At 46.3% G+C, this 27,529-nt stretch overlaps 2 protein-coding genes across 2 annotated transcripts; one reads left to right on the top strand and one right to left on the bottom strand.

Annotated features, from left to right (window-relative positions):
• Positions 1-1,845: 1,845 nt before the first annotated feature.
• On the top strand, positions 1,846-23,727 carry KCTD13 (potassium channel tetramerization domain containing 13). Its single transcript, XM_053555127.1, has 6 exons — positions 1,846-2,285; positions 4,455-4,624; positions 17,975-18,064; positions 18,153-18,205; positions 18,793-18,988; positions 22,938-23,727. The coding sequence occupies exons 1-6, from the start codon at positions 2,042-2,044 to the stop codon at positions 23,172-23,174; spliced, it is 990 nt and encodes a 329-aa protein (XP_053411102.1). The 5' UTR covers positions 1,846-2,041; the 3' UTR covers positions 23,175-23,727.
• A 124-nt stretch (positions 23,728-23,851) lies between these two features.
• On the bottom strand, positions 23,852-27,462 carry ASPHD1 (aspartate beta-hydroxylase domain containing 1). Its single transcript, XM_053555109.1, is given in 4 exon segments — positions 23,852-24,123; positions 24,586-24,699; positions 26,005-26,895; positions 26,898-27,462. Coding segments are annotated over 4 exon segments (1,173 nt in total). The 5' UTR covers positions 26,956-27,462; the 3' UTR covers positions 23,852-24,013.
• Positions 27,463-27,529: the final 67 nt, after the last annotated feature.

Genomic DNA, 27,529 nt, shown 5'->3' with positions numbered 1-27,529 from the left:
GCCGGTCCCATTTGCCAGAGGTGGCAGGTTCAAACCCAGCCCCGGCCAAAAACCACACACACACAAAAAAAAAAAAAAAAATAGAGAATCGGGTAAGCCCAAGAGTTAGAGGTTGCTGTGAGCCGTGTGACGCCACGGCACTCTACCCGAGGGCAGTACAGTGAGACTCTGTCTCTACAAAAAAAAAAAAAAAAGAGAGAGAAAAAAGGCTTTATTGCAAGGCCAGCAGCAAGGAGACAGGAGGCAGGCTCAAATCTCTCTCCCCAATTTGAGGTCTGGGACAAGTTTATGGGTTTGGAGGACCAGGGAAAGGGCTTAGAAATGTTGGCTTGTCAGGGTCTGACTGGAGGGCTTCACATTTAGCTATTTACAGTAAGGCATGTTGAGGTGGATCTTAGTTCCAAATGTTTTGGGCTAACTGATGCCTGACTTCTAAAAGAGTTCTGGTGTTCAGGTTCTGGTAATGTCTTGCTTGGTCTTCTTGATTCCAAGGGGAAGAATCATTGGTTTGGGGTTGATAGAGGTCAAGCTTTTTCTATTGCATATATCCAGGCTAGAAGACTTGCAGCTTTTGACTCTTTTATACCTACAAAGTAATAGCATTTTGTTAAAAACAGAGTAGGCTAAGTTTGGGCTGGTCCCAGTTTTAGTCCCAGTGAACTGGTGGCCGAGTTAAAATTAAAACTGACTCTGTTTGGTTTTCCTCTGCAGCAACTTGCTCCCCCCAGCCAGTTAGATATTAAAGGTAGATTCTTAAATCTCTGATGTATCAGCCTCTGGATGCAAATCAGGTCAGATAAAAACATTTATCTGTCAGGCACTTGTGCCTATAATCCCAGCACTCTGGGAAGCTCCAACAAGAGGACTGCTTGAGGCCAGGAGTTAAGACCACCCTGGACAACATAGCAAGACCCCCATCTCCATAAAATAAGTATTTTAGGGCGGTGACTGTGGCTCAAAGGAGTAGGGCGCCAGCCCCATATGCCGGAGGTAGTGGGTTCAAACCCAGCCCCCGCCAAAAACCGCAAAAAAAAAAAGGATTTAAAAAAATTAGCCTGGCCTGGTGGCTTGCAAATGTAGTCCTAGTGACTCAGGAGATTCAGGTAGGAGGATCACTTGATCCCAGGACTAAGGATTACAGTGAGCTATGATCCAGCCTCTGCACTGCACTGTCTAAAAACAAAAAAACCCCACTTCTACTAACTTTCTTTCAACAATGGGTCCCTATCTCATTTCTTCTTTCTTTTGGGTTGGGTGCTAGGTCTCAAGACATTAGGTAGTATTCTAAGACCTTTGCTCCAGCCACCGTGACATTCTTTCTGCTCTTCAAATTCACCAAACGTGTTCCTTCCTTATCTTTGTATCTGCCCTTCCTTCTGCCTGGAACTCTATTCCTTCCATCTCTACATGACTGCTGCTGCTTCGATCTTCTCCTCACAAAGGCCTTCTGTCTTTGGCGTCCCTTCTGCTGAGCCACCCCAGATAGGCCTCCTTTAAGAGGTTCCCTTAGTTTTTTGTTCCAGTTCTTGTCACAATCTCTCAAGTGCATCGGGCTGGGAAGCGAAAAATCCTGACCGATACCCTGCCCGTCTCTGGGCTCAGTTTTCCCTTCACTCTACGAAGCGCTCTAGCAGCAGAGACCCAATCACCGGAAGGGGACTTCGCTTTCCACAACAGGCAAAGGGCCAGGCGCGTCCTCCATCTAGTCTCCAGATGCATAAGAAGACCGCATCTCGCTCTACCGGCGACGCCAAACCGCATGCAAGCCCTCCACCAAGCCGCAAAACCACAGATTATGCACCGCGCTCGCGGTCTCGCGCCTACGGCGGGGGCGGAGCCTAGATGCGCCTGCGCAGCTGCCCGGCGCCGGCTTCCGGGCAGGGCGAGCGCGATGGGGTGGAGGGCCAGTTCTTCAGAGTAGCGGCGGCGAGTGGGCGTGTACGGGGAGCGGTCTAGCCCTAAGACAGGGGTCCAGGAGTCTTTGGGAGAGTGTCAGAGGGTGCAGAGAGCCTGGGATAGCCTCCTGTCGCCACCACCTGGTATGTCGGCCGAGGCCTCCGGCCCGGCAGTAGCCGTGGCCCCGTCCCTGGAAGTCCCTAACCCCTCTTGTCTCGAGTCTGGCTCCACCGCCTATGGACTCAAGCCGCTGACCCCGAACAGCAAGTATGTGAAGCTGAACGTGGGCGGTTCGCTGCACTATACCACGCTGCGCACCCTCACCGGACAGGACACCATGCTCAAGGCCATGTTCAGCGGCCGTGTGGAGGTGCTTACCGACGCCGGAGGTACGTGCGCCGCTTCACTTGAGCTCTCATCCCCTAGATCTTCAAATCTCTTTGCCCCGACTTTCATCGCCCATACTTCTTGCCCCTCCGCTTGTCTGACTACTGGCGGGTCAACTCATTCTCACCTCCTCTTCATCCGCATATCTTATCTCTCCTTTCTCATTCGTAATCTCCACCCCCCTGCCTACCTTTACCCTCATCGATAGCCAACATCAACAGCACCCTAACTCTGCCAGGCGCAGTGGTAAGTGATTCAATATGTCGCTTCATACTCGTCTTTACCAATTTTCCTACCCTTCACCTTTCAGCTCAAAAGACTTGGGAACTAGCCCTGCTGCTAGCAGCACCCTCCTGGCAACCTTCATCAGTTTCTTCCAAGTGCCAAGCCTTGTATTCACCTCTCAGATCTGCTGACAACCAGCCTAAAAAGCTGGGAGGTCTTGTCTGTCTCTTTGTTCCCCTAAGACAGGTTCCTGTGCACTCTAGGAATCCATTTGTAAATGCAGGTTGTAAAAGGAGAAGGCTGCTTTGGGTTTGCCAGGGACAACAGAGTGGAGGGTGGACAGTTCTCCTTGGCAGGTGAACCTTACCTCCTTGGAGTGCTGCATTCAAGTTTGGGCCCCACATGCTCAGTGGAGACCTTAAGGTTTAGGGGTTTTTTTTGGCGGGGTGGGGGAGGGGCAGTGGTTAGAGGATGTTAACAAGGATTACCATAGCAGGAAAATAAAAATTTGGGAGATAGAGCTCAGATTTCACATATCAAAGCTGAACTCATTTATTCAATTAGTGTTTGTAAAAGAATCTTATTGAATAAACAGATATACACGGTTAGTTAGGTAAATAGATCTGACAAAATTAACTTTATAACATTTCCTTTTCTAGGGGAAGGTCAGAGTAGGGAAGACCAATAAGCAAGTAAACTAGACAAAATAATATGCATTTGTAGATAGTAGTAAGTAGTAAGAAGAATATAAAGGTTAAGACAAGACCTGGCATGGTGGCTCACATCTGTAATCCTAGCACTCTAGGAGGCCAAGGTGAGAAAATTGCTTGAGTTTAGGAGTTCAAGACCAGCCTGAGGAAGAGGAAGACCTTGTCTACAAAAAGAGAAAAAATAGCTGAGCGTGATGGTGTGCACCTGTAGTCCCCGCTACTTGAGAGGCTGAGGCAAGAGATCACTTGAGCCCAGGAGTTTTGAGGTTGCAGTGAGCTATGATGACACCACTGCCCTCTAGTTCTGGTACAGGACTCTGTCTCAAAAAAAAAAAAAAAATATATATATATAGATAGATAGATAGATATGTATGTATGTGTATAAAAAGGGTAAAATGTCAGTGAACTGGAGGGTGGGAGTAGATAATTAAATAATATGGTCAGAATTAATACCAGGGGTTAGAGGTTTATTTATTTATTTTTTGTAGAGACAGAGTCTCACTTTACTGCCCTCAGTAGAGTGCCATGGTATCACACAGCTCACAGCAACCTCCAGCTCTTGGGCTTATGTGATTCTCTTGCCTCAGCCTCCCAAGCAGCTGGGACTACAGGCGCCTGCCACAACCCCAGCTATTTTTTTGTTGTTGCAGTTTGGCGGGTGCTGGGTTTGAACCCACCACCCTCGGCATATGGGGCCGGCGCCCTACTCACTGAGCCACAGGCGCAGCCCAAGGGTTAGAGGTTTATTGATAAGGTAATTCCATAAGAACATTGTCATGGGCTGGGAGTGGCAGCTCACGCTTGTAATCCTAGCACTCTGGGAAGCTGAGGCAGGTGGATTGCTTGTAGCACCCAAGTACTCGGGAGGCTGAGGCAGAAGGATAGCTTGAACCTAGGAGTTTGAAGTTGCTGTGAGCTAGGCTGATAACCATGGCACTCAACCCAAGGCAACAGTTAGAGTCCATCTCAAAAAAGGAACTTTCTCATGGTGAGAGTCTTTTTGACTGTAGAATGCATTTGGGAGGAAATTTTCTGTGGAAATTTTCTGTAAAAGCAGATCCAGCCACATCTCCAAACTCACTGATGTTTCTGAGATTTTCTTGGCGATGGCAAAGGTTTGAGGCAGATCAGTATTCAGACTTTTCGTGGCTTTGGAATCCTTTTTACACAAAAATTTAGTCACTTCAGGGCCCCCAGTAGACCCATTCTTCCTCCTGTCTCTTCCCACCCCACCAGGTTGGGTGCTGATCGACCGGAGCGGCCGTCACTTTGGTACAATCCTCAACTACCTGCGGGATGGGTCTGTGCCACTGCCTGAGAGTACCAGAGAACTGGGGGAGCTACTAGGTGAAGCACGTTACTACCTGGTACAGGGCCTGATTGAGGACTGCCAGCTGGCGTTACAGGTGAGGGTCCTCCCCACCTCCTGAGTTCCTGTGTCTGTGTTCCTGGGAGAATTGCCAAGCAAATATTAGGACAGAAAAAAGGAAATATGGGGTACAGTTTGGAGAGTCTGGCTCTGACCACCATTACCACAGAAAATTTGGGGGTACTGTCCTGTTCATTCATGCTGACTCAGCAGGGCCCTTGCACCACTTCATGCCAGGATCATTGCTGTGGTTGAATAACTCCTCTCAGCTTCTTGCTGTTCTGACCCAACCAGTCCATCTGTTTGCACTACCACCTGAGCAGTTGTTTTTAAGCACAACCCCATTCTATTCTCTCTCTTGTTCAGAAATACTAAATAATTCCTCATACCACTAGGGAAAAACATCTAAATTTAAATTGAAAAAATAATAAGCTCTGTGATCTGGTCTTGTCTTAGGAGGCAGTGCTCCCTCATGCCTTTACCCCCACGGGCTTTCTAATTTTTTTTTTTTTAAGCAATGAAATTGTTTCCTTAAATGAAATCTAATAGAAGCAGAGCTGCTTTCAGTAAAACAGGGTTGAGGGTCCAGGGCCCCAACTACTGGTCTCTACTTCTGTGGACCCCTTAGGTTCTGAGCAACAGAGCTTGGAAAGTACAGCCAGCACATAGGGGTTCCGAATGACCTTGAGTAAGTCCATTCCTACCTCTGGTATTCTGCCCTCATGTTCTGAAAAACAGGGTACTGAGAAAAATAAATACAATGTAGTGAGTTGGACATAAAGCCTTTTGTTGTTTTGTTTTTACAATGTTAAAATTGTCCTTTCTTTTTTGATATAATAGTAATAAGAGATTATAAGAGGTTCTTTTTTTAATACACTTTATGAATTAAAAAGTGGCAACTCTGAACAATTTTCTGTTATCTCAGAGAATACTTACTGCTTCTTAGAATCCAAAGGTATAGAGTTCCTTTGGACAGTATCCATGTTTTTCAAACTTTTTGATCATAGCCCACAGGGGGAAAATACTTTTTTTTTTTTTTTTTGTAGAGACAGAGTCTCACTGTACCACCCTCGGGTAGAGTGCCGTGGCATAACATGGCTCACAGCAACCTCTAACTCTTGGGCTTACGCGATTGTCTTGCCTCAGCCTCTCGAGCAGCTGGGACTACAGGCGCCCGCCACAACGCCCGGCTATTTTTTTGTTGCAGTTTGGCCGGGGCTGGGTTTGAACCCGCCACCCTTGACATATGGGGCCGGCGCCCTACTCACTGAACGACAGGCGCCACCCTTTTTTTTTTTTTTTTAATTTTTTTTAAGAGACAAAGCCTCACTCTGTCAGCCAAGCTTAATTGTATGGCCATAACTCACTGTAACCTCAAACTCCTGGGCTCAAATGATCCTCCTACTTCAGTCTCTTAAGTAGCTAGGACTAAAAATGCATTTTATACTCATATATATAAATATATACGTATAAAATTAAGAGTATCATAAAAGCTCAGTGCCTGTAGCTCAGCAGCTAGGGTGCCAGCCACACACATTGGAGCTGGCGGTTAGAATCCAGCCCGGGCCTACCAAACAATAATGACAACTACAACCAAAAAAAAATAGCCAGGCGTTGTGGTGGGTGCCTGTAGTCACAGCTTCTTGAGAGGCTGAGGCAAGAGAATCACCTAAGCCCAAGAGTTGGAGGTTGCTGTGGCCGTGTTGCCACGGCACTCTACCAAGGGCAACAAAGTGAGACTCTATCTCAAAAAAAAAAAAAAAAAAAAGAGAGAGAGTTTCATAAAATGATACTTTTAGCGAAATGTACTCTGATATATTCTGGGTTTTTTTCCTTTTTATTGTTGTTTGGCACCCATTAAACTTACTTTGTAACCCATTAGTAGGTTACTGCTTGCAGTTTGGAAAACCTTTATTGAACTAGATCTCGGAAGTGCATTCCTGCTCTATAATTTTAAATTAGCTAATGTTATTACACACCATTTGTGTGTCAGCAGTGATTCTGGTCTTTGCTAGTGTATGTATCTTGCACCTTTGTTTGACATAAAAAGAAACACAAGGGAGCTTAGATGATACATCCAAGGTCAGAGAGCCAGTAAGCAGCAGAGCTCAGATTTAATCCAGGTTATCTGACTCCCCAGTGCAGAACTTTTCTGTGTTCCTGCTCTTTCCTTTCCGGATTTACCTGAGATCATTCATTCCATCCCCACCCTGCATACTCTTCAGTGTATGGCACTTATCATAATTGGTCTATGCAAGTCTTTTCCTTTAATTTTTTTACCCATTCATTCCCAATACCCTGCTCTCTTCTCTTCCCCAGGGGATCCCATCCAATTCTGATGTTTTGATACATATGCTTGGCGTGCGTTTGTGCCCTTGAAAAGCTAAATCATTATTCATATATTATTCATTTAAATTTCCACAAATGGCATTGAGCTGTGGATCATTTTCTTCACCACTTTTTCAAGATCTATTCATGCTTTTGCATGTACATCTAATTTTTTGCTTCTAACAGCTGCAAGGCATGGTATTCATTCACCATATTTTATTTATACAGTCTTCTGAGGCTGAAGACCTAGATTGCCCCCTTTTCTGGCCCCAAAAAATGCTACCATGAGCATCCTTGCACATGTTCCCTTTGGTTCTATGCTAGAGTTCCTTGTGATTATAGCTGAGAGTAAGAAATGTTAAATCACAGAAAACATGTATGCTGAATTTTAGTAAATATTTTCGCATTGCTCTCTTGAATGGTTATAGTACTTTATACTCATGTTCAGCAATGTGTAAGAGATCCCATTTCTGCATGTTGTCAACAACACATAGCATCATCTAACTTTTTGATTTTGCCCATCTGATGAGCGTAGAATCATCTCATTTGAATTTGCATGTCTGATTACTAACGAGGTTGAGCATCTTTTCATATATTTTTTTGGTTTCCCCTTGTATGAATTGCTTATTCATGTTCTTTACCAAATTTGTTACTGTTTCCTTTCTTTTTCTTGTTGCTTTGCAGAAGAACCTTGCATATTTTCATTTAGTTTCTAGGAAGAATTAAGCCCTATTGCATTAGGACATGTGTTATATATGGTTAGTCTAAGATGATTTACGTAATAAATTAACTTTTGTCCTAAGCATCTGGAATGGTACTTTTTACCTACCATACTTGGGAGAGTTCAGAAAATACTCAAAATTATTTGTTGGTTTTGAGATTCAGATGGGGAACCCCAGTTAAAAAAGTCTGTCCTAGATAAGATTTTCTACACTGAATATTGACAGTATTTTCTCTTGGAATGTCACCTATCTGTGGCATTGGGTATTAAATAGAGATCTTTGATTTTTTTTTTTTTTTTTTTTTGTAGAGACAGAGTCTCACTGTACCGCCCTCAGGTAGAGTGCTGTGGCGTCACACGGCTCACAGCAACCTCTAACTCTTGGGCTTACGCGATTCTCTTGCCTCAGCCACAACGCAGGCTATTTTTCTGTTGCAGTTTGGCTGGGGCTGGGTCCGAACCCGCCACCCTCGGCATATAGGGCCGGCGCCCTACTCACTGAGCCACAGGCGCCGCCCAGAGATCTTTGATTTTTTTAACTTATAAATAACCACTTATTTTTAAAGCAAAATTAATGGTAGTATGAATTGTAGAAATTCAGGAAACATTGATGACCAAAAAAATAAAAGCACCAAATATCCTTCAAGTCTTTTCCTGTGTGTGATGTTGTATGTATGTTTGCCAAAATCCCATCATGTAGGAACTGTTTTATAATCTTTTATTGTTGTTGTTAATAATTGCCATTTTTCTATGTCAATAAAATTTTATTTAATGTCTAGGGCATACACCAGTTTCTCCATTTGTTCCAGAAATGTCTTTTATAGCTGGTTCATCTAGACCAGGATCCAGTCTAGATCCTTGTATTCCATCTGGTTGCTATGTTCTGTAAGTCTCTTTCAATCCAAAATGGTCCCTTTTTTCCTGGTGATACTGACTTTTTTCAAATATGGAGGTACTTTACTATGGGTTTATGTTGCAAAATAAAATTGTCTTCCAGAAAATTAAAACATAAAACAACTCGATAACAGAATATGGTAGCTAATTATTTACAAACTGATTTAAAGACTAGACTTTCAATCAGTAATACGTTAGAGATCCCATTATTGAAGGTTGTCCCATTATTTTCCTAAGTCTAATATGCTTAGATCTTGAAACCTTCAGTTATTTTAAATGTTTTCTCCTGCATGAACTATTAATACAAAGTTTTCTTGTTAAAGTGTAATTTGTTCAGGCAAGATCACAACATAAATTTGCTTTATAAATTTGATTAAATATTATGCACATTTGAGAAAAATACATGTTTAATATTCTCAGCACTCAGAACACTGTATAGGCAGTGGTTTCTATCATATTTTCTCTGGCAATTATTAAAAGTCCTATTTTAATCTTTGTTTTTCTCCATGACATCCTCCACCCAAACCCCAAAAAGATACTTGCTTCAGAAACACTCTGAAACTACAGTAGCCAAAATGATACATTACTAAGGAAAAGCCCACTTATCGATAGATTCCAAATTCATCATCTCAGTTATTTCAGACTAAGTATAGGTGTAAAAGCTCATAAATGGCATTCTCTCATGCAAAATAATACATTGGGTTTTTAAAAACATAGTTGCTATAAATTCTTATGAGAAGTACTTGGCACTTATAACAGGTTCTGATAGAATGGTAGGGTCAATTTCCCACTGCCCTCTCCCTTGTTAAATGCATTTTTTAAACTTTTTTTTTTTAGAGACAGAGTCTCACTTTGTCGCCCTTGGTAGAGTGCGGTGGCGTCACAGCTCACAGCAACCTCCAGCTTTTGGGCTTAGGCAATTCTCTTGCCTCAGCCTTCCGAGTAGCTGGGACTACAGATCCCCGCCACAATGCCTGGCTATTTTTTTGTTGCAGTTTGGCCAGGGCTGGGTTTGAACCGGCCACCCTCAGTATGTGGGGCCGGCGCCCTACTCACTGAGCCACAGGCGCTGCCCTTGACTTTTTTCTTTTCTTTTTTTTTTTTTTTTTTGTAGAGACAGCGTCTCACTTTACTGCCTTCAGTAGAGTACCATGATGTCACAGGACTCATAGCAACCTCCAGCTCTTGGGCTTCAGCGATTCTCCTGCCTCAGCCTCCCGAGCAGCTGGGACTACAGGCATCTGCCACAATGCCTGGCTATTTTTTGGTTGCAGTTCAGCAGGGGCTGGGTTTGAACCCGCCACCCTCGGTATATGGGGCCAGCGCCCTACTAACTGAGCCACAGGCGCCACCCGACTATTTTCAATATTGCTGACTTTTTCTCTCTCTTTTTTTTTTTATTCTTATACCACTTTATTGTTTTTCCCTTTGCCTTCTACATGAATTGTATATTCCTTATGGAGTTCCTGACTTTTTTTTTTTTTTATTGCTGCTGCATAACGTGATGATGAATCTGGTGCTCATTTGAGAAAGAAGGTATTCTTTAGATGAGCTTGTATTTGGAAGACTTAGGAAAAGGAATAAGAAGTCAACTAGTGGCACTTCTGGTTTCCTTTTTTGGCCCTGCCACAGAAAAGATGGATATAGGAAGGAAGTTAGAGAAAAAGAGAAAGTTGCAGGGGGAGAAGAAGAAAACTAGTAGTTATCAGCTAGAAAAGTGAAGAAGAAAGGTAATTTTTATTGTTTTTTTTTTTTAATTGTTTGTTTTTAAGGAAAAAATTTTAATAGTATGAAAGTTAAAAGGTGATTAGTTCTTGGGCAGCGCCTGTGGCTCAGTGAGTAGGGCGCTGGCCCCATATGCTGAAGGTGGCGGGTTCAAACCCAACCCTGGCCAAACTGCAACAACAACAAAAAAATAGCCGGGCGTTGTGGCGCGCGCCTGTAGTCCCAGCTGCTCGGGAGGCTGAGGCAAGAGAATCGCGTAAGCCCAAGAGTTAGAGGTTGCTGTGAGCCGTGTGACGCCACGGCACTCTACCCGAGGGCGGTACAGTGAGACTCTGTCTCTACAAAAAAAAAAAAAAAAAAGGTGATTAGTTCTTGCTTTTGATCATAAGAATATAGGTACTGGCTGTAGAACCTTTATTGTTGACTGCTTTACACATATACTCTCCTCCATCTTCTGTGAAAGTTTCTGGTAAGTAAAGGCAGTTGTAGGATAGTTGGCAGAAGACTGCCAATACATCAAAAGGGGAGAAACGTACTGCCTTCAAACCACCATGTCACTTCTGGTTTGGGTTCTCCTATTGCTTTAACAGTGAATCTAACTGGCTCACTGTCTACAACAGATATGTTTTTAAGAGGTTTCTTGAACCATGGAGCTCCTAATATGGTTTGCTCTTCATCTTCCAGAGTGGAGCCATTCACAACATTACCTTCTTCCTTCTCCTCTTCTCTTTTCTTTTGCAGTGCTGCATCAATTTCCCGTTGTTCAAATTACATGTGTAGTAACTTCTGTTCTTCAATTCTTCTCTTTTGTTCTTCTTCTCTTGCCTTAGCCATTTGCTCAAATCTAGCTTTGATATTCACTTTATGAGTAAATGGGGCTTCACTTTTTTTTGGCAGGCTTGATATCAACATCATTTTCCTTATGAAAGTTTTCTGCTTCTCTCTTTAATTTCAAGATCAGTTGCTCTCTTCCTTGCTCATTCTTCTATCTTTTTCTGTATTTTTTCAGACAACGTCCAGTTTTTTTTACATTTTCTTTTCAGAATTTTAGCCTGAATAGAGTTGCTCCTTTTTATTTTGATTATTTCTTCGTACTCTCTGCTCAATCCAAAGGTTTCGCTTTCTTCCTCTTCCTCTCCCATTTCTTGTCTTAGTTGTTCAAACTCTGTTTCTCCATTTCTAGCTTATGCTTCCATTCCTCTTCTGTTTGTCAGTTTTCCTCTTCCATTTTTTGTTTCAATAATTCTTCAAAATTAGTTTCCTTGGCTTGGCGCCTGTGGCTCAAGTGGCTGAGGCGCCAGCCACATGCACCTGAGCTGGCGGATTCAAATCCAGCCCCTGCCGCCAAACAATGACGGCTGCAACCAAAAAATAGCCAGGCGTTGTGGTGGGCGCCTAAAGTCCCAGCTACTTGGGAGGCGGAGACAGGAGACTCGCTTGAGCCCAGGAGTTTGAGGTTGCTGTGAGCTATGATCCACAGCACTCTACCCAGGGCAACAGCTTGAGGCTCTGTCTCAAAAAAAAAAAAAAAAAATTAGTTTCCAGTTTCCATACTTCTCCTTGCTTCAGCAAATGCTTTCTTTTCTTCCTCTGTTTTCCTTCTGGCTTTCATTTCCTCTGCTTTCATTTTTTTGCTCTTCTCTCCTTTGCCTTTCTATTTCTTCAAAACTGAGTATGAGTTTACCTAGGTGATACACTTTTGAAATTGTTTCTGTGCCTTGGTTTTCTTCCTCTTCATTTTCTTCAAACTCCTGGGCTGAAGAAATTCTCCAATCTCAGCCTCACCATTAGCTGGGATGACAGGCTTAGGCCATGACACCTAGGTAATTTTTCTCTTTTTTATAGAAATGGGGTCTTGCTTCTGCTCAGGCTGATCTCTGGAATTCATGATACTGACTTGTTAAAGAAACTCCAGATTGCCAGTTGTCCTGTACAACAAACCTGCTTTCTAAATTTGTCTGTAATTTACTCATGGTATCATTTGGTTTGTTATCCCACCCTACCCTAAATTTCCTGTAAACTGAACTTTTGCTCTAAAGATTTGATCATGAACATTTTTTTTTTGTAGAGACAGAGTCTCACTGTACCGCCCTCGGATAGAGTGCCATGGCATCGCACGGCTCACAGCAACCTCTAACTCTTGGGCTTACGTGATTCTCTTGCCTCAGCCTCCCGAGCAGCTGGGACTACAGGCGCCCGCCACAACGCCCAGCTATTTTTTTTTTTGTTGTTGTTGCAGTTTGGCCGGGGCTGGGTTTGAACCCGCCACCCTTGGTATATGGGGCCGGCGCCCTACTCACTGAGCCACAGGCACCGCCCGATCATGAACATTTTTATTAGTATACATTTTAGGTAGTGTTATATATTTCATGTTGTATTACATAAGATATTCATAATACTGCTAATACAACCTATCACGAATGATGCTTAGAATTGGCTCCTGGATTCACATGGCCCCTGGATTCACAGGTGGTTTGATCCCTCCATTGCAGTTACATTTCCTTGCTGCCAACTATAAAGTAATCTGTATGGTATTATTTGGGTACTGTATGAATGGCAGTTTCCTATCAACAGTAGACCAAATGATAATCTTTGCTTGAATTAATAATTTCCTTAGGGTTGTAGGATAATTATAATTCTAACATTTCTTCAGCATTATCTTGTGGGATTATTTGTAAAGTCAAGCTTTCCATTAAGGAATTTTTGATTCTAATGTAATCAGATTTCTCAACTTTTTTTTTTCCCTAATGGTGTATCCTTTAGGGGTCTTTTTTTTTTTTTGAGACAGTTTCACTATGTAGCCCTCAGTAGAGTGCCATAGTGTCACAGCTCACAGCAACCTCAAACTCTTGGGCTTAAGTGATTCTCTTGCCTCAGCCTCCTGAGTAGCTGGGACTACAGGTGCCCGCCACAATACCCATAATACCCAGCTATTTTTTGGTTGCAGTTGTCATTGTTATCTAGCAGGCCCAGGCTGGGCTCGAACCTGCCAGCCTTGATGTATGTGGCTGGCACCCTACCTCCTGAGCTATAGGCACTGCATCCTTTTGGGGTCTTTTTTTTTTTTGTAGAGACAGAGTCTCACTTTATGGCCCTCGGTAAAGTGCCATGGCATCACACAGCTCACAGCAACCTCCAACTTCTGGGCTTAAGCGATTCTCTCGCCTCAGCCTCCCGAGTAGCTGGGACTACAGGCGCCCGCCACAACGCCCAGCTATTTTTTGGTTGCAGTTCAGCCGGGGCCGGGTTTGAACCCGCCACCCTCTGTATATGGGGCCTGCGCCCTACCCACTGAGACACAGGCACCACCCCTTTTGGGGTCTTTTAAAATAAATTTCTATTCGGGCGGTGCCTGTGGCTCAGTTGGTAAGGCGCCGGCCCCATATACCGAGGGTGACGGGTTCAAACCCAGCCCCGGCCAAACTGCAACCACAAAATAGCCGGGCGTTGTGGCGGGCGCCTGTAGTCCCAGCTACTCGGGAGGCTGAGGCAAGAGAATCGCGTAAGCCCAGGAGTTGGAGGTTGCTGTGAGCTGTGTGATGCCATGGCACTCTACCGAGGGCCATAAAGTGAGACTCTGTCTCTACAAAAAAAAAAAATAATAAATAAATGAAATAAAATAAATTTCTATTCTAAATTTCTTATTAGCTTTATAGTTGTATTAATATATATGGATCTTTTGCTCTAAATAGATTTTACTTTAGTAAATGTGAATTGTGAGAGGATGACCTTTTTTTGTCCTCCGTAAGGACAGTCCTAAGACTGAGCTGGTTTTCTCAGTGGTATCTTATCTGGTAGCCAGCACATTTGATGGCCACTAGCAATTCTTCCTGTTTGTATCCAGGTTCCTGTCTCATCTCTGCCTACACTGAATAGGGCTGACCTGTGTTATCAGTAGGATGTTGTAGAAATGGTAGTTGTGAATTTTGCAGCTAGGTCATAAAAGACATTATATATAGCTTTTGCTCTCTTCACTCTGGGAAGCCAGATGTTATGCAAGGACACTCAAACAACCCTAATGAAGGGTTCACTAGGAATCGAAGCCTCCTGCCAATAGCCAGCACAAACTCCCAGCTATCTACAGGAACTGTGAGATAGTAAATGTTCATTGTTGTTTTAAACTGCTTAATTTCTAGGAGGCTGAGGACTCCTAGGGTGGATTACTTGAACTCACAAGTTAGAGACCAGCCTGAGCCAGAGTGAGACCTCCATCTCTAAGAATAGCTGTGAACTGTGACGCCATAGCACTCTACTGAAGGTGACAAAGTGAGACTCTGTCTTAAACAATAAACGCTGAATTTGTAGTAATTTGTTTCCCAGGAATAGATAGCAGATTTTGGTTTCTGGAATGGGGGTCTGCCATGATAAAAACCTTAAATGTAGCAGTAGTTCAGTAGTTTTAAAACAGAGAATTGGGGCGGCGCCTGTGGGTCAGTGAGTAGGGCGCCGGCCCCATATACTGAGGGTGGCGGGTTCAAACCCAGCCCCGGCTGAACTGCAACCAAAAAATAGCCGGGTGTTGTGGTGAGCACCTGTAGTCCCAGCTGCTTGGGAGGCTGAGGCAGGAGAATCGCTGAAGCCCAAGAGCTAGAGGTTGCTGTGAGTCCTGTGACATCATGGCACTCTAGTGAAGGTGGTAAAGTGAGACGCTGTCTCTAGAGAAAAAAAAAACAAATAGAGAATTGGGCAGAAACTGGCAGGACTTTGAAGAAAGTATTAATAAAAAGCCTAAAGTTTGTTGAAGACTCTGTTAAAAGAACTGATGACCTTTGAGGAGGCTGAAGAGAGGACTGAAAAGTGCTATTGTAAACTGATAGAAATGGGATCCTAACTGTATCCTGGCAGAAAGTTTAGCAATATTGTCACCTACAGTAATGTAGAAAGTACAGAATATAACTAGTCAACTGGGAGGTCTAAATAAAGAAATTTGTAGACAGATTGTTGAAGGTGACACCTGCTTTCTTGTTGCTTATAGTAAAATAGAAGGAGAGAGGCTACACCAAAGAAAAAACACTTGAACAAAAAAGAGACAGAACTTGTTGGGTTTGAATATTCTCAGCCTTTCCAGATAACAAATGATGTTTAAATTAACAAATGGCTTTCAGGCAAAGATTAAATAAAGGGCAGTCTTAGGAAAACATGATTTAAAGGTAAAGCTGAGGATGTGATTATAAAGTCCTTTCTTAAGACCTAAGAAATGGCCAAGCACAATATCTCACACCTATAATCCCAGCACTTTGGGAAACCCAGGCTGGAGGATTGCTTGAGGCTAAGAATTCACGACCAGCTTGGTCAACATATTGAGGCCCTGTTACAAAAAAATTAAAAATCAGCTGAGTGTGGTAGTGTGTGCCTGTAGTTCTAGAAACTCAGGAGGCTGAGGCAGGAGGATCACTTGAGCCCAGAAGTTGAAGGCTGCAGTGAGCTATCATGACACCACTGCTGTCTATGTTGGGTGATAAGTGACACCCTTTTTACTAAAAACAAAACAAAAAACTCAAAAATTTGCAAGAGGATGCCTCAAAGGACCATTCAATCAAATAATAGCACTTTCGAAAAGCTTTTAGGGTATTATCTTGCAGAGATTTACGAGTGTGGCTTTTTTCTAATGAATTGAACCCCAGGACTTGCAAGACATCCAATAAGTTGTAAAGAGAATCGACAGAAACACTGCCAGCTTGGACTGAAAGAGACAGAGCCAGTACGAAAGCAGAAGAGGCCTTTGGACACCAAGCTTCTATAGGCAGGAAGCAGGCTCAGGAAACTGTGGAGCTGCGAACATCCTTCATGGAAGAGGCAGGATGACTCAGAGAAAGAGCAATGGTTGCTTGTCTGTCCATGGAGAATCCTTCCTGAACAGGAGCAGGCATCAGAGAGTTCCCAATATTTGTCCAACTGTATTATTGAATTTCTATGGACCAGTGACTTCTGTAAGCCTCCTGTTTCTTCCCCTTTTGAACAAGAGTGCCCCTAGTGGTTACTTGTGTGTGTTTCTGCCATTGCATATTGTGTCTTGGAAGAGGTAACTTGTTTCTTTAGTTCACCGGTCTTCAGATAAGAAATGTACTTAAGAAACTACACCCAAGAACCACCTTCTCACCTGGACTTGATTTAGATATTAAGAGTCTGTACTTTGAGCTGATGTTGTAATGGAATAAGACTTTAGGGAATGTAGAGGGGGGATGCGTTTTGCATATGGGAGGGATGTGAATCAGTAGGAGCTGGAGGGGAGACTGGAGCCAGTCTTCAAGGCAGCCTTGATGATTCATGTCCCCTGATACTCATTCCCTTGTGTCGTCTCCTTCCACACTAGATAGGGCTGACAAAGCTAGGTCATAAAAGACAAGCCTCTATCTTGCTCTCTCTTGGATTGTGGAGATGTCAGCCACTATGAGGATACACAAACAACCTTGTGGAGAGGTCCAAATGGCAGGAATTAGATGTTTCCTGCCAACAGCGAGCATGAACTTGACTTTCCAGCTATGTAAATAAGCTTTTTCAGGAACGGATCCTCCAGAGGTTGTCATGCCTTCAAATGCCTGCAGTTCCGCTGATGTCTTAACTACAGCCTTAGGAGAAAGGCGATGTCCAACTACCTGGCTAAGCCACTCCTGAATTCCTGACCCACAGAAACTGAATAAATAAATATCATTAATTTAAGCTGCAGTGTTTTGGGCAGTTTGTTCCACAACAATAGATAACTAATATACACTCCACACTTTCCCCCACTCATTTGTGGTGTCTTTTAAAAAATACCTGTTCTCATATATACACTGCTGTTTCTGAGCTTTTTTTTTGTATTCCATTCTTTTTGTTTGTTACTGCATTAGAACCACGCTCTTCTCACAATTGGATTTGTGTTTCTGAGCTTTTTTTGTATTCCATTCTTTTTGTTTGTTACTGCATTAGAACCACGCTCTTACAGTATGGATTTGTGGTATATCCTAATTATCTGGCAGGGTCAGCCTCTCTTTGCTCTTTTTAAAAATTTACCTGAGTCATTGTAGACTTTTATTTTTCCATATTAAAGAGGCTTAGGAGTTTAAAATATTTTTCCTAGAATTAGTTCCCACATTAGTTCCCAAAGTTGGGAGAGGTGAGAGGGGTTTTGGCATGAAGATTCTGAAAGAGAAAAGAAGCCCATAGGTCTGCTTCTGATTCTTTTTCCAGCCTCATCCCACCCAACCAGATTCATTCATTCAGCAAATAATTCATTGAGTATCAGTGTGTAGTAGGCACATACTCTTTAAGGTGGGAAGAGACAGTCCATAAACAAATATAGAATAAATTAGAAAATGTCAGGAACCAAGCACTGGGAAGAAAATGAATAAATGATGTGAAAAAGGGAAACTGCTGCAGCCAAGGGATTCAGAAGGAGGGCTGTCATTGAGGAGGCATTGTCTGAGTTGCCATCTGAATGGCACCTTGGAGCCAGCCCTGCAGCCAGCCAATCAAAGAGCATCCCAGGCAGAGGGCACAGCAAGGGGCCAGGGAGGGCTTCCTCTGGGTGTACTGAGGGAAGCATCAGTGGGTGAAGTTGGGCATGCAAGGGCAGTGGTAGAAATAAGCTCAGAGAGGTTGGTACCTGTGCAGCCCTGTGGACCCTGGGGGAATCTAGATTTTTCTTACAGGGGAAACAAGTAGCATTTGAAGGCTTCTTAAGTGGGGGAGCAAGTGGCCTTTGGTTGTGCTGTTAACCACCTTCCGCTTCTTCCCCAGCAAAAAAGGGAGAACCTGTCCCCGCTGTGCCTCATCCCCACTGTGACATCTCCCCGGGAGGAGCAGCAGCTCCTGGCCAGCACCTCCAAGGTGAGGCCCCTGAGCCCTAAGGGGTGGAGGCTCACTGAGGGCCTCTTCCTGTAGCCTCACTCCCTCCTTCATCCTCTCTCCCCCACAGCCCGTGGTGAAGCTCCTGCACAACCGCAGTAACAACAAGTACTCCTACACCAGGTGACCACCAGGGGCTGGGTGGTGGGTATGCACTGGCTGGAGCCCTAGGATTGGTTCCAGCCCTGCTCCTACCCAAGGGGAGGGCCCATAAGAATGCCTACATAGTGCATTTTTTAGCTCTGCCGCTTAGTCCTATCTAGGTGGGGCAGGTCATTTCCATTTTTGAGCTTCAGCTTTGTTGTTGGTAAATGCGGGGTTGGTGAAGATTATGTGACAGTGGCTAGCCTTTCCTAGTCTTTATTTTTAAGGGGCAATGTTGTAAGTGCTCTCTTTATATTGACTGACAGAATTGTCACAATTGCTGTCAGCTCCATTTTACATATGAGCAGGTTGAGGCACCAAGAGGAAGTGACTTGCCTAGCGTCACCCACTTAAAAGTGGTGGAACCAGGATACCAGGTGCCTAGCACAGGAGCCACAGCTGTGCCTTCTTCCCTTCTGAGGCCTACTTAGGCTGGCCCCCACGGCAGAGGAAGCTTCCCATTGGGCACTAAACCCCTAGCTAGTGCTGGGAATCCAGGCTCTTGTCCTTGGGAATGGAGGGAGGGAAGCCAGCTATGCTGAGGTCTCCTGGCTCCTGGTCCTCAGCACTTCAGATGACAACTTGCTGAAGAACATCGAGCTGTTTGACAAACTGGCCCTGCGCTTCCATGGGCGGCTGCTCTTTCTCAAGGATGTCCTGGGGGATGAGATTTGCTGCTGGTCTTTCTACGGGCAGGGCCGCAAAATCGCCGAGGTGTGCTGCACCTCCATTGTCTATGCCACGGAGAAGAAGCAGACCAAGGTCAGAAGGGGTCAGGGCCTGGTGGGGAAGGGCCAGAGGATGGTGGGTAGGACGAGGACCCTAGACAAAGCCAGCTCAGTAGGTTAGGCAGGAGGAAGAATCTGTCACTGGGAGTCAGGAACCATATGTCTTACGTCTTCGCTGTGTAACCCTGGGCAAGCCATCCACTGTGAATGGGTTTCCATTTTTCTACCTGTGAAATGAAGGTGTTGGGATAGAGCTGGGTGCTTAACCTAGGCTAGTTGGATGGGTTTCAAGGCTTTCCGAAGTCCCCTGCAGTAGTATTCAGGTTTTGGAGTGTGTATGTATTTTTCTGTATAGAAAGTCCATAGTTGTCATTAGAAACTCAGAAAGGTCCATTATCAAAAATGGATTCTTTGGGTGGCTCAGTGAGTAGGGCGCTGGCTCCATAGACCAAGGGTGGTGGATTCAAACCCAGCCCCGGCCGAACTGCAACAAAAAAATAGCTGGGCATTGTGGCAGGCACCTGTAGTCCCAGCTGCTTGGGAGGCTGAGTCAGGAGAATCGTGGAAGCCCAAGAGCTGGAGGTTGCTGTGAGTCCTGTGATGTCATGGCACTCTACCGAGGGCGGTAAAGTGAGACTCTGTCTCTACAAAAAGAGTCTCACTTTATTGCCCTTGGTAGAGTGCCATGGCATCACACAGCTCACAGCAACCTCCAACTCCTGGGCTTAGGCGATTCTCTTGCCTCACCCTCCCAAGCAGCTGGGAGTACAGGCGCCCGCCACAACGCCCGGCTATTTTTTTGTTGCAGTTTGGCCAGGGCTGGGTTTGAACCTGCCACCCTCAGTCTATGGGGTCAGCACCCTACTCACTCAGCCACAGGTGCCGCCCCCCCAAAATTGATTCTCAAAACCTCAGGGCCTGGCTTGGCACCTGTAGCTCAGTGGCTAGGGCGCCAGCCACTTACACTGGAGCTGGCAGGTTTGAATTCAGCCCAGGGCTGTTAAACAGCAATGACAACTACAACCAAAAAATAGCTGGGCATTGGGCGGCGCCTGTGGCTCAGTTGGTAGGGCACCGGCCCCATATACCGAGGGTGGTGGGTTCAAACCCAGCCCCGGCCAAACTGCAACCAAAAAATAGCCGGGCGTTGTGGCGGGCGCCTGTGGTCCCAGCTACTCGGGAGGCTGAGGCGAGAGAATCGCGTAAGCCCAGGAGTTGGAGGTTGCTGTGAGCTGTGTGAGGCCACGGCACTCTACCGAGGGCCAGAAAGTGAGACTCTGTCTCTACAAAAAAAAAAAAAAAAAAAATAGCTGGGCATTGTGGCGGGTGCATAGAGTCCCAGCTACTTGGGAGGCTGAGGCAAGAGAATCACTTAAACCCGAGAGTTTGAGATTGCTGTGAGCTATGAAGCCACAGCACTCTACTGAGGGTGACTCAGTCTCAAAAAAACCTCAGGGCCAAATGGTCTCTTAGCACATAGTCTGAGTTGGTTGAGTCATTAATGCCGCAATCATTAGTGAATATTTCCAAAGCACTGATTGTATGCTAAGTAGTGCACCAGGCTTAACTCAAGGTAGATGAAATACTGAGTAAAGAAAGTATGAGCCCTTCCTCACCTGATCCCTTCTGTGCTTTTTGTAGGGATGTGCTCAGTTACACCACACGTATTGCAAGTGTCTAAGTATCCAGTGCTGTTTCACACCTCTTACCTATGCACATATGATTTCCCCTTCCTGGAATTCTTTTTTTTTTTTTAAGACAGAATCTCAAGGCTCGGCGCCTGTGGCTCAAGCGGCTAAGGTGCCAGCCACATACAGCTGGCGGGTTCAAGTCCAGCCCAGGCCTGCCAAACAACAGTCACGGCTGCAACCAAAAAAATAGCCAGGCATTGTGGCAGGCACCTGTAATCCCAGCTACTTGGGAGGTAGAGGCAGGAGATCGCTTGAGCCCAGGAGTTGGAGGTTGCTGTGAGCTGTAATGCCATGCATTCTACCCAGGGTGACAGCTTGAGGCTCTGTCTCAAAAAAAAAAGACAGAATCTCAAGCTGTCACCCTGGGTAGAGTGCCATGGCGGCACTGCTTACAGCAACCTCAACCTCTTGGGCTTAAGTGATCCTCTTGCCTCAGCCTCCCAAGTAACTGGGACTATAGGCACCGGCCACAACCCCTGGCTATTTTTTTTTTTGTTATAGTTGTCATTGTTGTTTGCCGGGCCTGGGCTGGATTTGAGCCTGCCAGCTCCAGTGTATGTGGCTGGTGCCTTAGCCTCTTGAGCTACAGGCGCCAAGCTTCTTCCTGGAATTCTTCCTGGTCCCTGTCTGCCTAATGAACCTGTACTTACTCTTTAAGACCCACCCAAGCAAGGCCAGGCACAGTGGCATTTGCCTATAATCCTAGCACTCTGGGAGGCCAAGGTGGATGGATCCCCTGAGCTCATGAGTTCGAGACCAGCCTGAGCCGGAGCAAGACCTCGTCTCTTAAAAGAACAGCCAGGCATCGTGGCGGGCGCCTATAGTCCCAGCTACTTGGGAGGCTGAGGCAAGAGAATCAGTTAAGCCCAAGAATTTGAGGTTGCTGTGAGCTGTGAAGCCACAACACTCTACCGAGGGTGACAAGGTGACAAAGTGATACTCTGTCTCAAAAAATAAAGACCCAGCCAAGCATCACTTTAGGACACCTTCACTCATGAACTTTTGACACAACCACCCCGTACGAAGTTCATCGTACTCCTTTGTTTGTTGAAGACAGTGTTTTCTGTAATGTGTGGGTTGGGAAGAGAGGTTGCTTCGGCAGTGGGGTGTTTGCTCCTTGAGGGCAATGCCATGTCTTTTTCTTATAGTCCTAGCACTAGCCTAGCCCTTGTTACACAGTGGAAGCTAGAAAACATTTGTTGGATCATGAATGAATAAACGAATGAATGAGTGACCTAGCTTCCAAGAAGCTTCCTCTGTAATTGGGAAGAAAGGAAGATAAACTAGTAATTAGGATAAAGCAGGCTAAGGGCTATATTGTTAGATTCTTCCAAGGCCGCACGAAGGGACTGCCCCAATCACCTCTTCCACTTCATCCCTTTCCCCAGTCTCTCTTTATTACTCTGCCTCAGTTGCACTGGCCTCCTCCTTGATCTTCAGTTGAGACACTAGGTGCTTCTTTGACCCAGGGTTCTTATATTTGCTGTTGCTTTTTCCCAGATTGCTTTCTCTAGCTGTCCACCTGGTTTTCTCCCTCCCTTACTTTGGTCAGGGAGGAAAGCTTTCCTTGAACTCCCTTTTTTAAGTTGTGATGCTCCTGCTGTATTTCCTCTTTTCCTGCTGTATCTTTTCCCATAACATCATCATCTGAGGGGCGGCGCCTGTGGCTCAGTGAGTAGGGCGCCGGCCCCATATGCCGAGGGTGGCGGGTTCAAACCCAGCCTCGGCCAAACTGCAACAACAAAAAAAAATAGCCGGGCGTTGTGGTGGGCACCTGTAGTCCCAGCTGCTCGGGAGGCTGAGGCAAGAGAATCGCGTAAGCCCAAGAGTTAGAGGTTGCTGTGAGCCGTGTGATACCATGGCACTCTACCCGAGGGCGGTACAGTGAGACTCTGTCTCTACAAAAAAAAAAAAAAAAATCATCATCTGATTTAGTTAGAATCTTCCCCTTAGAATTTAAGTTCCTGAGAGCAGGAACTTTGATTTAGTCACTGCTATTTTCTCAGTGCCTGAAACAATCCCTGGTATAGTGCAGTCACTCGGTATTTTTCAAATGAAAAAATATACCAAGAGACTGGGTGGAGAAGGAGTGAACAAATAATTCTGCCTTTCTGACTTCTTAGCTGGGCATTTAAGTGTGACTTTGCTAAGTAAAAAGAAGGGGCAAAGAACCAGGCCAAAGAACCTGACTGCCAAGGCCAGCAGGTGTGTCAGTGCATGAGCCACTGAGCTGGATTGGCCCCATGTGACTGGAGCAGAGGATGGGAGCTAGGAGTTGCTGGCCTTTTGCAGGTGGAATTCCCAGAGGCCCGGATCTTTGAGGAGACCCTGAACATCCTAATCTACGAGACTCCCCGCGGGCCAGACCCAGCTCTCCTAGAGGCCACAGGGGGTGCAGCTGGAGGAGGTGGGGTGGGCCGAGGGGAGGATGAAGAGAACCGAGAGCACCGTGTCCGCAGGATCCACGTCCGGCGCCACATCACTCATGATGAGCGTCCTCATGGCCAACAGATTGTGTTCAAGGACTGACCTTTGACCTTTCCCCTGCCTTCCTCCTGCCCTGGGACCCAGTTCCTGTCTGTCTTTTCTTCCCCTTCCCAGACCTTTGCCCCGGCTCTGCTGGCCAAGTCGTGGGTCTTCTGTCCTTTCATTGCATGGTGCAATTCACGTTGGCCCTTTTCCATTCATTCCCACCTCTTGCTAACAACATGGTACATTCTAGCCCTTCCTTAAGTCCAACCCCTTCAGAAAGTCAACATGCATCCCCTCATCCCCATTCTTGTCCTGCTCTCTTTCCCTCACCAGCTGGTTTAGAATGATTCAGAATTCCCTTTTTCCTTTTTCAGTACATGGAACCTGCCAAAGTGTCAAGCCCGTCCTTAGTACCATCCAGCGTACTCTGAGCCACCCTGCATTGCACAGGGTAATTTGCCACCCTCCCCAGCCCTACATTCTCCCTACTTCCTTTGCTTTGTACTAGGCTGGCCTGGGCCTGCACCAGCTCAGTGGTCTTCTCAGTCTGTTTCATATTATTTATTATTTTAATTTTCTATTAAATTATTGAAATAAAGTTGAGTTGAGAGTTTGGTGCTGGCTCCCCAGAAGAAGGACAGGTGTCTGGCTATTGGTATGAGAGAAGACATATGTCCCTGCCCCAAACCTTTCCCTGTGACCGGCCGGGTAGCTGAGAAGGAAGGAGTCAAGAGTTAGGAGAGGATTCCAAATTTATATTTCAGTGTTCACTGTACAGTTCCCACCATCACTCCTGCCCACCCTGCTGCAGTGGAGAGGAGATCCTGGGTGCTGCTTAAGCCGTCCCTGAGTGCAGCATCTCTCCAGCCCAGGTGGTCTGAAGAGAGCACCTAACATCAAGAGTCTGGCGCGAAGACAAAGTCGAGGGCCTGGCGTTCTGCCCCAGCCACGTTGGGGTGCCAGAGATCCACTATGAAGACCACTCGAGGCCCATCTTCAGGAGAGCCTAGGGCACATGGGGATAAAAAGAGCAGAGGGGCTGTGCCAGAGCACTCACCAAGTAAGTGCCAGGCCCTGTGGTAACCCTCTGTATGTATTAACTCTTAATTATCAAAAGAAACTGATCTGTTAACTATGATTAGCCCCAGTTTAGACAGAGGCAAGGTTAAGTAATTTGTCCACTACAAGAGGTAGGATAGAAGCCCAAGTGGTGACACAGGCTTAGAGTCCTGTGCCATTAACCACTTTACTGTGCACCTACATTATCTTCTTTTATCTTCACAGTCACTTGTTAAAGAAGGTGGCTATCCTACAGAAGATTAGAGAAGTTATGTGACTTGTTAAGGTCATGCAGCTGAAAAATGGTGCTAGGACAGGAAGTTAGCAGGGCCTGATTCTGAAGCCCACTTGACTACCCCTTCACTCATTAGTCCCTTATCCCCCTCAGCCAGAATGGGTACCCTATTACCATTATGAGCCACTGTATACAGAAAGGAGTCGTCCACCAGTAGACAGTGCCCCTCAGCCCAGCACTGGGGTTCACCACCAACCACGAGCTCACAGCCAGGGGGGATCTTCAGGCCTGTGGGAAGAAATCAGGGGGTCCATGGGTGGCGCCTGTGGCTCAAGGAGTAGGGCGCCAGTCCCATATGCCAGAGGTGGTGGGTTCAAACCCAGCCCGGCCAAAAACCACAAAAAAAAAAGAAAAGAAAAATCAGGGGTCCAACATTCTTCTGTCTATCCAAGGGGCCCAGGTCAGTCAACTGGCAGTTTTAAGGATCTTAAAGGCCAGGTTTGTGGTGGTCCCTCCTTTCTGGAAAGTGACCACATATAATTACAACATAGCACTGGATGAGAGAAGTACTTGGAAATTGGGGAGATGCTGTGGGAAGTGCAATCAATTGTTTTTGAAAAAAGAGAAGGCTTCCTGGAGGAAGTGGCATCTCCTGGGCCTCCTGACAATTCAAGAACCTCCTATGTGCTAGGTGCTGTCTCTGCATGAGGTATAAGACTAAGGACTGCTTCCTGGCCCAACAACCACGTGATTGAGTGTGGTGAGGTAACTGAGCAGCCATCTCAAATGATGGGAAATAGGAAGGCATCCCAGAGAGGGTGTGGCCCTTGAAAACTGGAGTCCTGAGGGTTTAGTAGGAGGTGATAAGGCAGAAAGTCATTCTAAGTTGAATATACAGCATGTGTGTGCCATCTGCCATGATCAGCCAGAAGGCCTTCATGATTTAGAGCACAGTGGGAAGGGAGAGAAGGGGAAGGATTTGGACTTGATCCTGAGGTCAATGTGCCCCAGTGAAGAACACATCCAACTGGCAGCACAGGAGATGATCTGGGGTTAAACAGGGTCACGGAAAATTGTTTCTGTTCCATTTTCTATTTTATTTTCAATCTTAAAAACATATCTAAAAGAAGATTTTTGTTTGGTGCTACTATAACTTTGACACTCCACCAACATTGCTACCTTTTAAATGAAGAAGATAGAGGCTTCAGCCTTGGAAAACTAGAGTACTTAACTAGAATAGTTAAAGCTTTCTTTTTTTAAGTTTAAGCCTATTTTTGTGGGTACTTTCTATTTAGGGCAAGTATTATGATGACTTACAGTTCCATAAAGATTTCCTTTAAGTATAATAAAAGATATGGGGACAGTCAACATGAAGAAAAATGGTACAGATGGTAAATGACTATGACAAAGCTAATGAAAATGGTTTGCAGATAACTGAAGCTCAGGAAGTGCTGCTCTGAGCAACAGAGAGCCATGGAAGATTTCTGAGAAGAGAGGCATGATCAGAGCCATAGACAGCTCTGGTGGCAGAGAAGAAGAGAATCTGGAAGGGGGATTGTGATGGCTAGGAGATTGTAGGGAGCATCTACTTACCAAGGTGGCATCTGACCCTCGCATTGGTGGGCCCACAGCGGCCCTCAAGCCTGGCCCCAGGCATAAGGACAGAAAAGCCAGCATTCCCGAAGGTGTTGGCGCTCATAAAGCTCCGCAGCCCCCTCAGTGCCCGATAGGCCCCTGGGCACCGGCGGCAGTTGCTGGGTTGGCACCGGCCTGCTTGGTACAGCAGGAGCTGGTAGCACCCAGGGGCCAAGGGTGGGGACCAGCCCCGAGGCAGAGGGGTAGTCCCTGAGAAGTCCCAGCTCACAGCCCCAAAGTCCCGCAAAATGGCAGGAAAGCTGCTCTCCAGGAGTTCCACATCATGCCGCTGGGCATCCCGTGGCACAAAGGGGACTGAAGGCAGGTCTGGCAGGAAAAGCAGGCCTGGGCGCTGAATGCCCAGGACCCCTGGCCCTCCGCTGGGGCTTGGACCACCTTGTGCTGCCCGCCTCACCCTACCCATCCCAGCCCAGGAGTAACGCCTGGCATAGGCCCGAAGCCGACGGCTCACTAGGCCTTCTGTCCTGGGTCCTTCTCCTGGCTCTCCAGAGCCCCTTAGACTTGGCCTGCCAGACTCAGAGCATCCTCCAGGCCCACCACTGACACCTCCAGACTGGCTCTCAGCCCCCAGGGCCTGCATGTCTTGGGAGCCCAGGCGGTAGCAGTACCAGAGGAAAAGGGAAGTGAGGGCCCCAAGAAGCAAGGTAATGGCTGAGGAAACCAGTGGCAGTGGCCACGGGAGCATCAGAGGCAAGGAGGCCTTGGCCAAGAGACCTGGAGCATCTTCCAGACCCCAGTTCCCCTGTCCCCCTATTTCTCCCCCAGTTCCTTCCATGGCTGCTCCCTGGTTCCCCCCTGGGCTGTTTCCCTTCCACATCCCCGCTCTCAGTTCTTTCTCTCCTTGCGAGGTCTTGGATTTACTTTGTATTTCTCTTTTCCCTTCTTCATGTACCTCTAGCCCTCCATTCCCTCTTTCCTTCTATCTCACCACTCTCCTACCTCTTCTTTTTCTGATCCCTTTCTCCTCTCTCTCCTCAAGCCTCTCCCTTCTTTCTCCTTCCAGCAGTTTCCTCTCTCTCCCTCTGCCTCCTCTTTCCACCCTCAATCTCCCCCCTCTCTCTTTTCTCTTCCTCCACCTCCCTCCTTTTCGTTCTCTTCTCCTCCCTCCTTTCTCCTAGCCTCCCTGGACAGCGGTTCCTACCCCGCCTGGACCTGCGGCCCCAGGAACCCGCAGCCTGTCTTCCTCAGTGGCGGTTCTCTCTTGCCTTCCTCCTTCCTCTCTTCTTCTTGCCCTCAAATTTCACTCGACCCGACTCGCAGCTCCTCTCTCTCTCTGTCTGTCTCGTTCCCTCTCTCCTACTCGCTTCTTCCTCGGCTCCCACTCACCCTGACGTCACTCCTTCCCGAGCCCTGAGTTTAGCAACCCCCTACCCCTCCCAGTGGCAGCCGCAACTCAGCCGGAGGGGGGAGGTGCCTTCTGAATTTGCCTCCCCGCCCACTCCCCGCCCGGAAAGGGCGCCAC

The sequence above is a fragment of the Nycticebus coucang genome, chromosome 12 (assembly GCF_027406575.1).
Source record: "Nycticebus coucang isolate mNycCou1 chromosome 12, mNycCou1.pri, whole genome shotgun sequence".
Taxonomy (NCBI): domain Eukaryota; kingdom Metazoa; phylum Chordata; class Mammalia; order Primates; family Lorisidae; genus Nycticebus; species Nycticebus coucang.
The sequence above is the reverse complement of the archived record's forward strand: the minus strand, read 5'-3'. Positions and strand labels throughout refer to the sequence as shown.